The 16,473-nt window shown below is 31.6% G+C and overlaps 2 protein-coding genes across 9 annotated transcripts in view; one reads left to right on the plus strand and one right to left on the minus strand.

Annotated features, from left to right (window-relative positions):
* LOC125051049 (sodium bicarbonate cotransporter 3) overlaps window positions 1-4,732 on the minus strand; it is a 37,396-nt gene extending 32,664 nt beyond the window's left edge. For all 8 annotated transcript variants that reach the window (XM_047651176.1, XM_047651174.1, XM_047651175.1 and 5 more), the window contains exon 1: window positions 4,523-4,732. The gene's annotated coding sequence lies outside the window, so the exon portion shown is untranslated. The remainder of the gene's footprint in view (window positions 1-4,522) is intronic.
* Window positions 4,733-12,580: 7,848 nt separating this feature from the next.
* Window positions 12,581-14,208, plus strand: LOC125051218 (protein Wnt-4). Its single transcript, XM_047651427.1, has 2 exons — window positions 12,581-12,677; window positions 13,177-14,208. Exons 1-2 carry the CDS (start codon window positions 12,604-12,606, stop codon window positions 14,117-14,119), a joined length of 1,017 nt encoding a protein of 338 aa, XP_047507383.1. The 5' UTR covers window positions 12,581-12,603; the 3' UTR covers window positions 14,120-14,208.
* The last annotated feature ends 2,265 nt before the right edge of the window (window positions 14,209-16,473 follow it).

A 16,473-nucleotide genomic window follows, 5' to 3' on the forward strand; every position in this document is an offset into this window, starting at 1 on the left:
TAATCATAAAAATATAGCTTATAGGCTGTTTCATAGGTATTCATCGGTCGGTCGGTAATCGGTCATTTAGGATTATCAGAAACATCAGAAAACCGGCATTAATTAGACCCAAAGTCCGACGGCTACGTGTATCAAGCATTGAACGCTGATAACCTGCTTTCCTATAAAAAAAAACAATCAATGGAGCAGGTGTAGAAATCGGAGCCCCTAAAGGAGCGTGGAATTAGATAATGTAGTATCAAAATTTCACGTATATATTCATAATTTTATTACATTAGTTCATGTCCTCGCCTTACTTTATGAAATAGAAACTTTTATGATACCGTAGAGAGTTATTGTCATAGTGCGTAATATAAAAGGTGTTTTGTAACACGCTTGGTTTCAATATGGCACAAATGGCTTCTGTATTCCTCTGGCTTCTTTCGATTCAAGGCTAAACGTTGAACTATGTGATCGTACGGTAACGCTTCATTGGTTTTCATCTCAATTCACGTGCCGATTAACAATGTGCTAATACTCAATGTGACGATATCTTATATATGTTAACGTAAAATTGTAAAAACCGTTAGATTGTAATCTATCGGTTATCGGTTATCGGTATTCGGTAGATTGTACTACACTAACTTAGTTATCATTCAAACTTCTTTGGTCAATTACAGATTAATTTTACTTCCCAACAATTTCATATAACTACCGAATAATAATACGTTAAATTGCAAGCAGTATGTTGAGTTGACAATCTTTCGACAGTTTACAATCTCGCGAGATAGATTACAATCTAACGGTTTTTACAATTTTACGGTGACATATACATATCTCTATACTTAATGCCATGAAACTAAAAAGTATCAGAAACGGCTTCATTAAAAAAAAATAACCTTATAATATTTAAATAGTTGTTATAATATATATATATAAAAATAAAATCTTTTAATACTGGCTATATAATAAATATCCCATTGAAAGATGTTTTTATAAATTAATAAAAATTGGATGGATTCAATTCAAAGATTCTTCTTAGCTTAAACTGGGCGGGGCAACTTAACTAAGCCCCTCCGGAGCATTAGTAGTCAAAATTTTCTCATATAATTAAAGATTATTATGCTCACGTTTAAAATACTTAAAGATACTTTTATTGTACTTTTAAATAGTATAAATGTTTTAAAATTTTTACATAAATTCGTCTTAAGCAGATGATGAAATCACCTGTTTAATCAAACGTGTTTCAAACGAAACGAAACGAAATCAAGAAAAAATCAAACATTAACTCATTTATATCTTCCTGTGAAATTGTGATGAACAAAGATAAATCTGTTATTCAGTAAAATGGTCGGAACTAATAATTTGACGGATCTTTGTCGGAAAGAATAAGGGTTGGCTAACACTTGACGTTGGCATAATTCATTTTCTTTTTAGGAAAAACATTAAAAAGAAGAATAAATAACATTTATTCTACATTGTGTATTGTAAGAACTTTGCGAGTTGCGTGTTGGTAGTAGTCGGTATGAATACTTAAAGAGGATTTTCCGCAAGTGACTGATTAAATTCCAAGAGAATTGGGTAACACTATTTATAACTATTAAAATATTTTGTAACAGATATAGTTAGGGATATGACATAGTTGTTTATTTCTCTCAATAATTTGATTAAAGTTCACACGAACTACGGGTCACAAGATATTATTGAAACTTCCGGTCACATAGTTACTAGACCAATGTGCTAACATTTAAATGTACTTCTATTCTGTTCTAGTAGCAACAATTTCGTACAAATAAATAAGTAACTTGAGATTAAAATTTTATTAAAGTCATTTCAAAGTCATCCTCAAAGGTGGAGGCAAATCTGACAATTTTAGATCTTTATTGATCTAGCTACTACCAAATTACTAAAATTTAATTTAATAATTAAGTTTTTTAAAATGTACATGGATAATGCACAACTTTAAAACGATTTCAGAATATTGATTGTGTATTTATAAATAAGAAAACATTGGAAGTTTTACCAATGCTATACACAAAGGAGATTTACATATAAAGTGAATATTTTGGAAAGATAATTCAATTTTGTTTCTGTCACTCGTAGGGAACCAAAATTTCGTTTGATTTCTTGTATTATATTATATATAGATTCGGTTAACAATTGTATGAATATCATGTATTTAAAGACAATTGTCTAAATATTGACTACAAATACGACAGGAAATGATATATCTAGAATATCATGAATAAATAAAACAAAAAAAAAACTAAAAAAATTTAATAAATAAATAAAACATAATAAATAAGAGAGGCAAATTTACCCATAATTAATTCTGAAGAATATGTCAATTCATGACCCCGATCCACCAATTTACAGTTCGAACTTTTTTCTTTCAAATTGCTTGTCGCAAATTCGTTACAAAAACGACAGTTTTGACAGCTCGAATGAACCAATATCCAATACAATTTGTACATGGCTTGTACACGAATTCTATTCAAACAATCTTTGTTCATGCTTCCGTTTAGATCAGAGTTCCCCAAACCTTTTTGTGTCGTAGACCCCTTGCCATGTTTTTCCGTGTTGGGTAGACCCCCTACTTACCTGATATTGATTTCCTGTAAATTACTAACTGTAGTGAAGTTTAGTGTTAAAAACTTTAAGTAAAAACACATGTTAATCTAAACATTTTTTAATTGAATTTAAATTAAAACTATATATAAATAATGTAGGTATATATGTTTTGATATTATAAGATAGTATGATGTAAGTAAATAGGTACAATCAGTGTATTTGTTGAGATCCACTACCGTGGACCCCCATTTTCTTTCATGGACCCCAAATTTTTTTTTCGCTGACGTAGACCCCTTGCAGGTTGTCATAGACCCCTAGGGGTCGATATAGACCACTTTGGGAATCACTGGTTTAGATCCTAATACGCCTACGGAGCTGCTTAAGTTAAATAAATGATAATTCAATGATATATTATGGAACACTTGAGCATTGAGTATTATTTCATTACGTTATCTATTTTATTTTACGTATTGTTCGTAATAATGATACCGGTATAGCAACATTTAATATGAAAGACGCATACTCATACTTATTAATATATAATGAAATACATATGAATTATAACCAAAATATATAAAAATGAAACTGACTTCAAATACATGTTAACATTACTTAATAGGCTATTATACAGAAATGGATTACCCATATATCAGATCTTCAAAATTACTTTTGGTTTCTAAGAACTTATGAACAAACATACCTGTGTATGCTTGTTCATAAGTTCATACATATAATATGTATTGCAAATCAAAACCAAAGTACATAGCAGGTCATTCTGATAACCTTCATTATTTTTTATGTAATTCAATAAGTAAATTCCTAATTACTAAGTAACTAAAGATATAAGTCAATAAAATCTGTCAAATTGTCCTAGTGTGCAAGGGCTTTAATAAATCATAGTAATAATACGGTATTACTAAGAAAAAGAGAATTACATTGTCTTTTCTTTAATATTTTGATGATGTTAGAAATTTGAGTCTCATTATAAATAATAATGAATATTATTACATGTGTACTCCAGAAGTGCCTATGTGGCTTTGAGGTAGGTAGTCTTGGACACCATGGCATTCATTGCCAAAAGTGTGCAGGTCCACTTTCTCGCAACGCCGCGCTCAAAGACTTCATACGCCGCTCTCCTGCCTCTGTTAATGTTCCATTTTGGTGCCAACAGGCATCGCTAAAGACAATGGAAGATGGGTTGTTTTTGATGACATGGAGGATGGGACGGGCTTTGCTATGGGAGGCTACTTGTGTGGACACATTAACTCCGTTCGGACAAGCGCGGCCGCAGAGCAGGCGGAAAATAATAAACGGCTCAAATATAACAGTATTTTACAAATATGATTTTGTTCCCTTTGGAGTAGAGACTCGGGCCGTGGGGTTCAAGTGCACAGGTGCTCATTAAAGATTTAAGTTGGCGTCTGGTAGATAGTACCGTTGACCCCAGAACTGGTGCTATCCTCTCTCAAAGACTAAGTATCGCAATACAGCGAGGAAATGCTGCATTAAAGATACTCTGCCACAGGGACCAAACTTTTTAAATTTGTTTTAAGCATCTATTTATCAATTTTTCATTATTATTATTAGGTGTAGGTGAAGAATATTGTAAATACTATATATTTGTGCATTGGAAATAAACATATAACTTTATTATGAATATTTGTAGGAGTACATCATGTCATGTAGAAAACCGAATATAAAGCATCGTTTTCGTATCTTCTACACTAGACTAGACGAGTGATTTGATTATGCATTCAAATCACTCGTCTAGTCTAGTGTAGAATTCTCTAAATAGGGTAACCCTCTTTTTTGATTGATTCATTAAAGAAACAAAGAATGGTCCATTTTGGTTATTACTGTATGCATAATGTGTTGCATGTGAACTTAGTATACTTATAATATAAACCATAATATTGTTAACAAAGAATGAAACCAAAAAAGCGTATAATAATCATAAATTTAAATTACTCACCGCTTCAATCACCTCACAGATTCATCTCGCATCACATACTAGATATAACAGTGCATTTTCACTTTTTATATCACCGAACACTTACAAAACCATACAGATTAGTTCTCAACAATTAATATAGTGTCTTTCATACAGAATACAAGGAACTACAAGGATTTTTGAAGAAGACGTCGTCTCACGGCAGAGATTTGTCTCGATTTAACCGAGGGTTGTTTGTGATGTGCCGCGCATGCGCTCTTTATGGAGGTGCTATACATGTTTGGTTTGAATGAACGAATCTCTATAGGGTATTATACGGATAAAACAATATCTACGTTCCAAATTTAAAATGCGATACATTTATCGCTGACTCAATAGATTTTTACTTACTTCTTATTCTCGCCATTTCTAGACTAAAAAAAGTCTGCATATTGTCCTTGTTAACCATAAATATAGATATTACTATTTGTTAATATTCACAAATATTAATTAAAATAGCTTTACCGTAAAAGTAATCGCAAAGACATCCCTATCTAAATATTAAATACTTCCCTATATGAAATGTCCCAGCTCGGTTGAATGCACTGGCATATTCGACGAGAGGGTTCCAGAGGAAATAATTGTAAGTACATGATTATTTCGCTGTTAACTGTTTTCATGATTTCTATTTTTAGCCCATTAAATCAGTGTTATATTTTAAATACTTTATTTCCTGAAAACAATTTACTAAATGATCATAAATGAACTAGGAAATTGTACGTCCATTTTAAGAGATTTTATAAAAATCGATCTAATACTATTAAAAGATTTAAATATTCTGTATCTATGTTTTGTCATTATAATTGCTCTAATTATTAAAAAAAAGTATAGATTATATCATTAAATTGAATATAAGTTTGTCGCCTATGTTTTCGTTTAGTATTCATTCAAATATAAAGGCAGAACATTCTATTAGGTCGTCTTAAGAACATTAAAAACGTTTGAATATTGACCGCTAATATGCATATATCTTGACAATTTATTCGCATAGGGGCTAGTTTCTACCTCTATCTAAAGGTAGTTTTACGCTCCGTTAGACCGAGAGTCATTGGATGAGCTTTTTAGTAGTTTTGCGACAGAAAGCATTGCTGTTCAAAATGCAGATTTGAGTTTTTACGTTTTTTTTGCACTATGTATTATTGGATATGTGTCTTTTTAACGTATATTATGGCAAGTTTATTTTTTTTTTCATATTATTAAAAATAAATAAATAATTCTGCTATATCAGGGTTACATAAATTTCGATATGTAATGAAACTGCAAGACAAATCTATTAGTTAGACATTTTTTTGTTTACGATAATTCGGAATTTACATTTAATAATAATTTATAAATAATACATTAATGAAATTTCGTATACCAGTGTAGATAACACTGTAAAACTTCCCCTGTTTATAGGCAAAATTATTTATTCTGGGACTTCACGTAAATTCGAACGACAAGTAAAGCTCCACGCCTACTCGTTTGAAAGGTAAGATAAACATCGACACGTCTAAAAGTTTCAATCAAATGGTACGTGAAGGAAAGTTCGTTAAATTCTTTGTTCGCGAACGTGTTTTGTTTTAGTATGATTAGTATTAGTGGCTGCTAATGTGGTAAAGTAACTATTTTAGTATATATAATACTCTTTATCTATCGATATAGAACATATTATATTTAAATACAACTAAATTACAAGCGGTAAGAAGTAAATACTAATTTTTGGTCGTAGCTGGAATTTTATATCAAAAGCGTACTAATGACGTAAATCTTGTTGACTGATTTTATAACTTTAATGAATTTTTATATAATTTTTATAATAGGCCGTGGATGTCATTAGATGAAAAAAACGAGAATAAAGCCGCGTAGTATAATAATTTGTCATATAATAACTTAATTTATATTATTATTTACATAAAACCTTTGGAAAATATTCTTTTATAAAAGCAGGGTAATTAATATAACTATTCATTATCATTATAATTTGAACAGCTGTCTCGACTCAATAAAAGCCATATCCTATATATAGGTAACATGTCAAAAGGGTCATAAAATTAAGTTTTATTATATTATAAATTAAAAAGTTATATTATAAGTGTATTTTAATTATCATCATAATTGTCGTGTGATTAAAAAGGTTAAAAAGTCCACCTGGTACCTATTAATAGATAATTAATTTATCGCAATCAAAACTTGAACTTAAAACTTGACAATAAATGTTAAGTATCTATTTGCAACTAATGTAATAACTTGCAACGGGTGGTTATCCGTACGTATCTCGAGGGCGTTGCCTGTCTAGTGTCTAGCCAGGTTTTATATCGACCAGATCTGGTCCAGACTCTCGGAGTGCATTTTGATTACACGTGGTGAAGACACTATACGGAATTGAGTGTTTGTCCGTAAACTGTATGATTTAAATTTGGCGACTTAGTTTCGATTAGGTATTGTTTTGTGTTTCTCACCTCTGCAGCGTATTTTATAAAAAAGTATTATAATATTATTGTAATGAATGTCCACGCTAAAAATATGTATATAACAAAACTAAACTGTATATTCTACATTTATAATTTGTTTTGATTTGATTGGTAATATACGGGCTTAATTATTATTATTACACGGTTGATCGAAAAATTGTGACGAATCTGTGTTACACCGTCTAATAAATTTTTGTATTTTTATGAAATTCATAAATAAAACGGGACTCCAATTCTTTACATTGATTGATTAAAGTTTCGATCCTGATTCAAAGAAATTCGCTCACAGAGGTCTTTTATCACATTTGTAATGAATTTGAAAAACGTTTTTATATGAAAGACTAGCAAACTCGGCGAACTCCGTTTCGCCACCAGATGGCTTCGTTTTATGTAACATTTCGTTTGGTGATCCCGCTTTTCTGTTGACTTACTATAAACCTCACAGAGCCCGAGACCTTTCCAACGAATGCAAAACCGTGTAAATCGGTTCGTGCGTTCTGGAGTTATAGCGTCAGGAAGGAAAACCCGACTTATTTTTATATAGTAGATTTTACTATATAAAAATAAGTCGGGTTTTCCTTTGCCTTTGCTAGTCTTTCATATAAAAACGTTTTTCAAATCCATTACAAATGTGATAAAAGATCTCTTTGAAGGGAGTAAACAAAAATAGGATTTAGATACACAAATCCTAGTTTTGAGAAACGCGAGAATTGTGTTTTCCAAATAAATTTTACTGTTCTGATTCTTATATCAATGTATGAAATCAAGCATTTATTAAGGGTATGAAGATTTTTGAACGGGTATATCGAACTCTACCAACTCCAAGCTGTGTGTTATCTGAAAAGGATGTTGCACCGCACGATTCCAAGGTTGGCTCTGGAAGCGCGGGCATCAGTTTTTAAGATATTATTTGGTGGTTAACTCATTTAAAAATAAATCAATGGCGCTACAACCTTTTTTAGGGCTGGGCCTCAGATTTCTGTATCTGTTTCATGATCATTTGTTAATCTAATAAGCAAGTAGTGATCAGCCTTCTAGTACCAGACGCACGCCGTCGACTTTCTGTTTTCCCTCACCGTTCGAGCGTGTGTCAAATGCGCACATAGAAAGAAAGTCCATTGGTGCGCAGCCGGGGATCGAACCTACGACCTCAGGGTTGAGAGTCGCACGCTGTAGCCAATAGGCCAACACTGCACTGGTTTACTGATTTATTGAAGCATAATGTACAATAAAGTAAAGCGCAATAGATTCATTAAAACTTTCCGACTCTAATCTCACGAGCAACTGCATAATGTTGCATTTTTACGGAAGTATACCGTGAATTTTGTTTTTGTTACTCAGTCCAATTTTCATGAAACAGTTTTGTTGATTAGAAAATAAATGAGCGTTAGCGAAAAAGTTACGTTAGCTTACTATGTTAGTAACATAACTAGCTTGAGAATAATCGCACAAGGTATACGAAAAACTTTACTCGAAATCCCCCAGTTAATTAAAATAATGTCCTCTTATAAATAGATCACAGGCTTAGCATTCTCAAATCCCAATTGAGATCCCTTTACGTACAAACTTAGTTTTACGCAGTTTAACTCTCGGTGAAATATTCAATTAAAATAGATACTGGAACTTCTGGCGGTTACTCAACGTCTTTATAAAAACGCCTAGTGTTTATATTTCCCAAAAAATATAGTCACCGCAACGTACTTACAGGCTTATGAAGTGGGCTTTGCAGACAGGCAGACGATATTTGCATGCTGAATAACATTATCCGCCTAAACATAACCTAGTTGGCACACCGCCCAGGTTGAACGACCGCAAATCAAGGATGTCACATGTCAAAACATTGACCTTTTAATTTTACTTATAAATGTACTGGGGAATGGGGCTTGAGACAAAATCACTTTTCGACAGGCATGACCCACTAACGCCAAACGAATTTGTATGTCACGTGACCGCTTTCATTTCAATAGGACTTACATTCCTTGTTGAGTCGAGCATATTTCGTACTAACACAATTAAAAAAAATTTATTGCGGTGTATCTGTACTATTTTATTTTCTTATTAGAATAATGTTGAGTTTGACATATTAACATTGAATCTGTGAACAAATGTATATCTAAGTAAGTTCTGCTTCGATTTTATTTCTTATTTAAAAATATTGAAAATTCAAATGTTATATTAATATATATGTATAATATAATAAATCAATTTATTTATGTCTTTTACGTAGGAAGGCAACCCTCATCGGTGTAACTTTGTCATTTCCGTTTGACAGTTGGTTGTAAGTTTATTATCTATTGGATATGATTGAACTTTCTTTTGGTTGCTGGGAAAACTAACAAATAATATAAAATAAATAATTTTTAAAAGGCCAAACACTTTTTTCAAAATATGTCAAACTTAGAAAATATATCCTCACAACCTAACACATAATAATGAAAAAACTTAATAGATATTTTAAAATACTAAAAGTAAAGTCATATAAAATTTAAGTGTTTTATTCAAAGTCCAAAGTTCAAAGACTACGGAGTATCTTATCTTCTGTGGCATACACTTTTTTGTTTCATCTTCGTTCATAGTCTGTGGACTATCTACAAGATAATAATTGGCGCGCAATCTTTGTTAAAGCCATAGCATACAGCTTTGTGAAAAAAATAAATTGTAATTGGATCTATTGACGATGGCGCTTGTAACGAAGGATTTGTTTTATTGAAACAAAATAAACATGTCAGTCTGAGAGTCATCATTGGACACATTTGCAATTTCAATATTTACATGCAACATAGAAGTATGAAGGTAATGGATGTGTGATATTTTATTTGTCACAAATGAATGCATGTGAATACCCATACATTTTAAAGTAATCGAATAATCTAATCGATCCTTTTCATATTATTTAAATACTTTATGAACATACGTATAAGTTCCCTGGATACTCGACCCGTATTTTTTTAACAAAATAAATTCTGTCAAAATAGATCTATTTTCGCGTAATTAAGGTGTCATGACAGTAAATAAATTATATTCCTTTGAGTTCTTCAAAACCTTACTTAGGCTACATTTTAATGAACCGCAGCTTAGTTGATAGCACAATGCGTAAACCCTGAGTACTCGAACTGATTACCGGAAAATCAGAGTCTATTTGGTTACTTGGCTAGGTATGGGATAGGTACATACATATATAGTATAGGTATAGAGTCAAAAGTCAAAATCATTTATTCATTTAGTTAACACAATGTACACTTTTATACGTCATTAAGGAAATATATATTAAATGTAACATGTATTTTATTAACTTCCAGTTTTAAAATCAAGGGCGTAGAACGGACGAGAAGAACTGGTAATAAACTCTCCGCCTCTCTTTTTAATCGCCAAGTTCTTTCTTTTAGACAATGTTTGTAAGGAGCTGCAACCATTACACCATGTTCCACATGACATCTTCAGTAATTAATAGTTAATTATATTAAAAAAAAAAAACTAAGATTTGTCCTCTATCAGCAGTAGGTGAAATACAAACGCACTGACATTCTCGTGGTAACAACACGCAATAGAATATTTATAGGTATATTATATGTAGATCAGGTATAGAGTGTAATTTTTCCCTTGATTAATGGCAATTTTATTACATCACATGAATCCAAATATCAGATTCATGGTGTTAATCTGTGGAGCGGTTAAAATAGCGCGGATCGATAACTGACCGGCGGAGTCCACGTGCCCAACGGTTGGATAAAAATAACTACCAAAAGAATTACTGGCAATACAATTTTAGGTAACCGTATACTAACTTTAATTTCCTAAAGTGTGCTTGCTTGGCCGACTGGGCAATATAATTTAGCCATGACAACGTGAGGACACTGTCCGACATATGAGCTTACAAACAATGGCGCATTTGTTTAATATTTTTTATAGACAAGTTGCTGATCAGCTTTTCGAGGCTAACATGTCGTTGATTATTTAGCTTAAAACATGCTTGATTCTGGAAGTTTCACTTCACCGTACGGATAAGAGTTAATTGCGCATTTATACAATACAAGTGCACAACCGAGGTTAAAAAGCATGTCTTTCGGAAAACACGCGCCACTCATCTAATATACATAATAAAAGACTAAAACGCAGAAAGTATTACGCCATCAAATTAGTAACTATAAACGTTTCAATTGGCTAGACATTTAATATTAAGTTAAGAACTTGAATGTCCTTTGAAGTTGAGATCTTACAATCTGAGTGAAATTATACTGCTTCATTAATAATCATCGGGGCTAGAAGTAGGGATCGATAAGTTCGAATATGAGTACGGTTACCCTGTTAGATATTTTTTCTTATACGAAATATTTAATCAAAATGGAAAAATGTTATAAAGAATCTACCTTCTGTACAAAATTATTTGATTTCAACCAATTGGATATTTATTTTTGTAAATGCATTTTAGGTTATTTATTCTTAGTAATATAAATATTATTTTACTTTCTCAAAACAAATGCACAGGCACTAATTGAAGATTGAATTTGGCATCTAGTGGATAGTAGCGGTGATCCCAGAGCTGGTGCTTTCCTCGCTCAATACGTATGGCAATACAGTGCGAAAATGCCATCATTAAAGGTAGGTGTACACTACAGGGACCAAATAAAAAAAAAATCTTTTTATTACTTAATACTACTTTAATATTCTTAACCTACATAAGGTTAAGATAAAGAATATTGCAATGAAAATAATTCATCGTACCTATATGTATTATTGTTAAAATAATAAATTAATATTTAACATTTATAAAATGAATGTAAATGTAAAATATTTAACATGAAAACTAATATTCAATAAGATATCTACTTGTAAAAACTTAATTCAGGGATGTCGCTCGACAATTGTATTAAGCGATCGGCAAAAAGGAAACCTTGATTCTTGTTCAGTTCTCCGGCTTCTGAATTTAATACGTTTATAGAAAATTATGGTATTGATTGAATCACGTTGCGTGTTATTTCAAGTTCGATTTCTTATTTTCTTTTATCTCTTTCTTTTCTTGTCTATAGAGAAGAGCGCTGGTTAATAAAATCCGACGATTAAAATCTTCTGTTCTTTAGGAATGAAGACAAATTAAAAGCTCACACAGGGTTACGTAATCATCAAAAATGTTATATTTGTTTGTATACATTAATAATACTCTTTATGATAAAACGCGAAGCGACGTCCAGAGAGATCGTAATTGATAAGAAAATTGCCTATTGCAGGTCAAAAAATTACTCAAATTGAAAAGTTTTTGTATAAAAATAGGTTTTGAGTCTAAGTTGAACTACCAGGAATTTCCCATGTGCCACTACTATGTAATACATACTAATCCCAATCTGTGAAACAAGCACTACAATTTCATTCATAATTCATTACTTTTTCATATAAATAAATGTACCTATTATATAACAGGAAAGGTGATATTTAAGTATTACATCGTTATCCGTTATACTTAACTAATGTATGTACTTAATGATTTCGAAGTTTACAAAGCCTTTTTTGGAGGTGCCCACCCCATAAGTCGGTTACACCTTTGTCTTGCTATGAGTTCATTACTAATCGCTTACAAGAACGGTATCATTTAAAGTATAATCATGATTGGCAATCATGTTAACATCTAGTGTTATTACTGTGTTGGTGTATTGCACGGTATCTGGTTTTGCCTTACGGAATGTTGAAGGGTGAGTGTGATTTTCCCTACTTACAACTAAATTTTATATTTATAGCCTTAGTTTGACTCGTAGATTTTCATTAAAAGTTTTAATATCTCTAATATATAAAATTCTCATGTTCGTTCCCATACTTCTCCGAAACTAAATTCTTATTAAATTTTTATGCATAATCAGTAAGTCTGATAATCGGCTATTATCTATCTTTCAAACCCCTAAATGTTAAGGGTGGGTCCACTCCTAAATTTATTTTTTTGGATTTATTTTTTGTTTTTTTTTATGATACACCGTACAAAAATACATACAATCCCTAATTTTCACCCGTCTATGATCAACCCCAATTTTTTATTGTTTGCTACTTTATCTACCTATATAAAAAATCATCGTCATCTGGCATTTTCTCAAGGGATTACTAAATCCTAATTTAACTAGCACTTAAGTACGAGAACTTGTCGGGTTTTGTTTACTCGAAATTTAACTTTGCAACATAAACTTCAAATTAATATTTCAGAACAAAGCCGATCTTGCAGAAAACAATTGAAGCCCTATTCATGGACAGAACTGAAACAATATATCCTGGTACATGCAAAGTTTTCGTTTCATCCATGAAACAGGCGAAAATGTGTAAGAAAGAACCTAGCTTGCCAAAAATTATCGAAAGAGCCAAGAATCAAGCAATCAAAGCTTGCAACGACACATTTCAATTCGATCGATGGAATTGCTCCCTATACTTCAATAAGCCGAGAAAGAGTATTTTCAAGAAGATTTATAGGGAAACTGCATTTGTATACGCTTTAATGTCAGCTTCTATGACTCATGGTATATCCAGAGGATGTGCTTCAGGAGAACTAGCCCGCTGCTCCTGTTTGGGACGTTCCAAAAACTCCTCCTGGGAAACAAATGACTGTGGCGACGATTTTAAATACGGAAAACGGTTAACTAAAAACTTTTTTGACATGAAACACGCTGGGACCGATCAAATTGGAGAAATCCTCAAGCAGGATGTTAATATCGGTATGGATTCTATAGGGGAGCAATTGAAGGAAGTCTGCAAGTGCCACGGGTTCTCTGGTTCGTGCACAACGAAGACGTGCTGGAGGAGACTCGGTCCATTTAACTCAGCTATGGGTTTGCTGAAGAAGCATTACCATCACGCCGTTAAAAAGAAGTTTGTTAATTTCACAACTAAACGCGCTATCACGCCAAAGGTTAGAAGAAAGATGCAGAAGGAAAGAAAGAACTTAGTGTATTTGCAAAAGACTCCAAATCTCTGTGTTAGTACAAAGGGTAGGGTCTGTAAAGACAGACACAATTGTGCCACCTTGTGCTGTGGGCGAGGGTATAGCGTAGCTAAGAAATTCGTGAGCACTAAATGTAAATGTAAGATGGTGGACTGCTGTGCCGTTAAATGTGATACGTGCGTTGAAGAGATAGAGACTTTTAGGTGTAAATAACTATTAAACAAATGACTCTTTATAACACGTAACATAGGCCTAAAGTCGCGAATTAACAAAATACCATAAATTATAAGGTATAGAACGAACCATACGTGAAGGAATCTATTGTTGTAAGATCTTTAACAGTCTGTGATATATGAGATAAGTTATTTAGAAAATGAATAATCGGAATCGATCGTTTAAGCGCACTAAAACACCGTTTGTAACTAAAACATTTTACTTTTAACATTTTTTGACGTAACATGCAATTATTCTAATTTTATTGTAATAAATTGTTTAAGAAAGTTTAATACAATATTAAACTATACATTTGCTATAGCGCCATCTATCGTAAATTTGTTCTTTCCATAAGAGATGTTATCACTGTGCTGTTGCTTTTGCCGTTTTGTTGCACAGATTCTTAAAGTTGTCTACGGTATATCTAGATGGCGCTATTTAAAATTTTGGTCCTGCCATTTTGCCGACACACTAACAATTACTTGTATAATGTAATAAAAATAATTTGAAATAATATTTATAGATAATTATTGTTAAAATTATATAATTTCCTAGAATTCTTCTAAATTTTAGTAATGTAAAATACGATATTATAATCCAGTAACTAGACCTTATGTATAATCTACTAATAATGTGTGTATTATTTGTATAGTATATTTTTTTTAAATATGTAAAATTTACAATCATTTATATTTAGAAATTGGTTCATGAGGGCAGCGCATGCGCGGTAAACTGAGGTCTATGACATGGATAAGGTTTTGCCGCGCCATTTGTACGTTTTGTCATCATGTCAATCTTCCCTGTTTAATATGTAATTGTGATTCTAAATGGATTTTGTAGGAGGTAGTTATAGTGAAGTGGATTCTGTTGAGAACACAATTTTTAATTATTAATAATTTATAATTTTTAATAGTAATATTAAAAAAAAACTTAACCAATACTTTTTTATAAAAAACCGAGCCTAAAACGGCTTCAATAATTATTATTTCGCGTAGTTTAGTTCAGGCATGTTCCTACGAGAGTCTTAAGTGGGGAACTTAAGACTCTTAAGTTCCCCACTTTGCAAATACATTAAATATATTAATGTTTAATTAATATATTTAATTTCACGATAACCAACATAATGAAGGTATGTTATGTTAGATAGCTTTATATTCGCATCCGCAAACAATTCAAATGAATCATCCAGACCACCTAATTTAAAATGGCTATAACAACTAATGAATATCACGGCAAGTGTATTACTAGCCTAAAGACCTCAACATTATTATTATGACGCCTATAATTGACCCATAAACCATTAAGGCTGACCACAAATTGTGGTTTGTTTTCGATGCCAACGCAGATAATTATAGCGTTATTATTAAAAAGTTAAAAAACAGCAGCTTCGAGATTTATTTATTAAAACCTTAGAGAAGCGTTACTATTGGTATGTTCTTAAATTCGAATTCGATTCGTGAATAGTACTGGTGAAAGCTTGCTTAATAGGAAATATTAGTGTTTAATGCAAAGCTTACTTATGTTCATACTAACAGATGTTGTTTGAAGTACTATAAAGACCTATCTTTTATTTAGATAATAGAGAAAAAATGGTCCCTGTGGCATTGTACCTTTAACGCTGGCAGCATTTCCTCGCTCTATTGCGATACTTATAATTTTTTTTGTTCTATAAAGAAAATTTACCGTTTGATACCATTACATATATAGGTGTATCTTGTCATTCACAACTTATATATGTCCCGATAGTGGGGACTAGCGACATGTAGAAAACATGTATTTTTGTTAAATAAATATATTATTATTATCTTGTGCTAATATTATATACGTACTTATGCTATGAATGTGATATTACTACCATCATACGGATATGCCAAATTAAACATAATTTTTCTCAGCAGAAATATTATTAATATTTATCAATTAGAATAATTACTAATAATTTTATAATATCCGATAAATAATACCTAAAAAAATCAATATATCGGACCCATTTCTATAATAGTTATGGTAGTCAATAGAACTATCGCGATGTTTCTTTAACTAATTTTATTGTAAATAAATGTATTATGAATAAACCCTTAATCATTAGAACGCTTTCGAGTTTTCGTAGTAGTGAATATAGTCGGCGGTCGAGACAATGACTATAAAAATTATGTTATCTGACCAATTACAGACTATTAAACAAAAGATTTTATAACTTAATGTAGTTCTTTCTCACTGTTATTTAAATGACCAGACACATTTTTTATTTACTTTTATTCTTTGCAACTCCACTTTGCTACCTAGAATGCCAAATTGAATTTATAACTAAAAGGTTTTAATAAATGTCGAAAATGTTTTTTATATAATATGTA

The sequence above is a fragment of the Pieris napi genome, chromosome 7 (assembly GCF_905475465.1).
Source record: "Pieris napi chromosome 7, ilPieNapi1.2, whole genome shotgun sequence".
Classification (NCBI taxonomy): Eukaryota; Metazoa; Arthropoda; class Insecta; order Lepidoptera; family Pieridae; genus Pieris; species Pieris napi.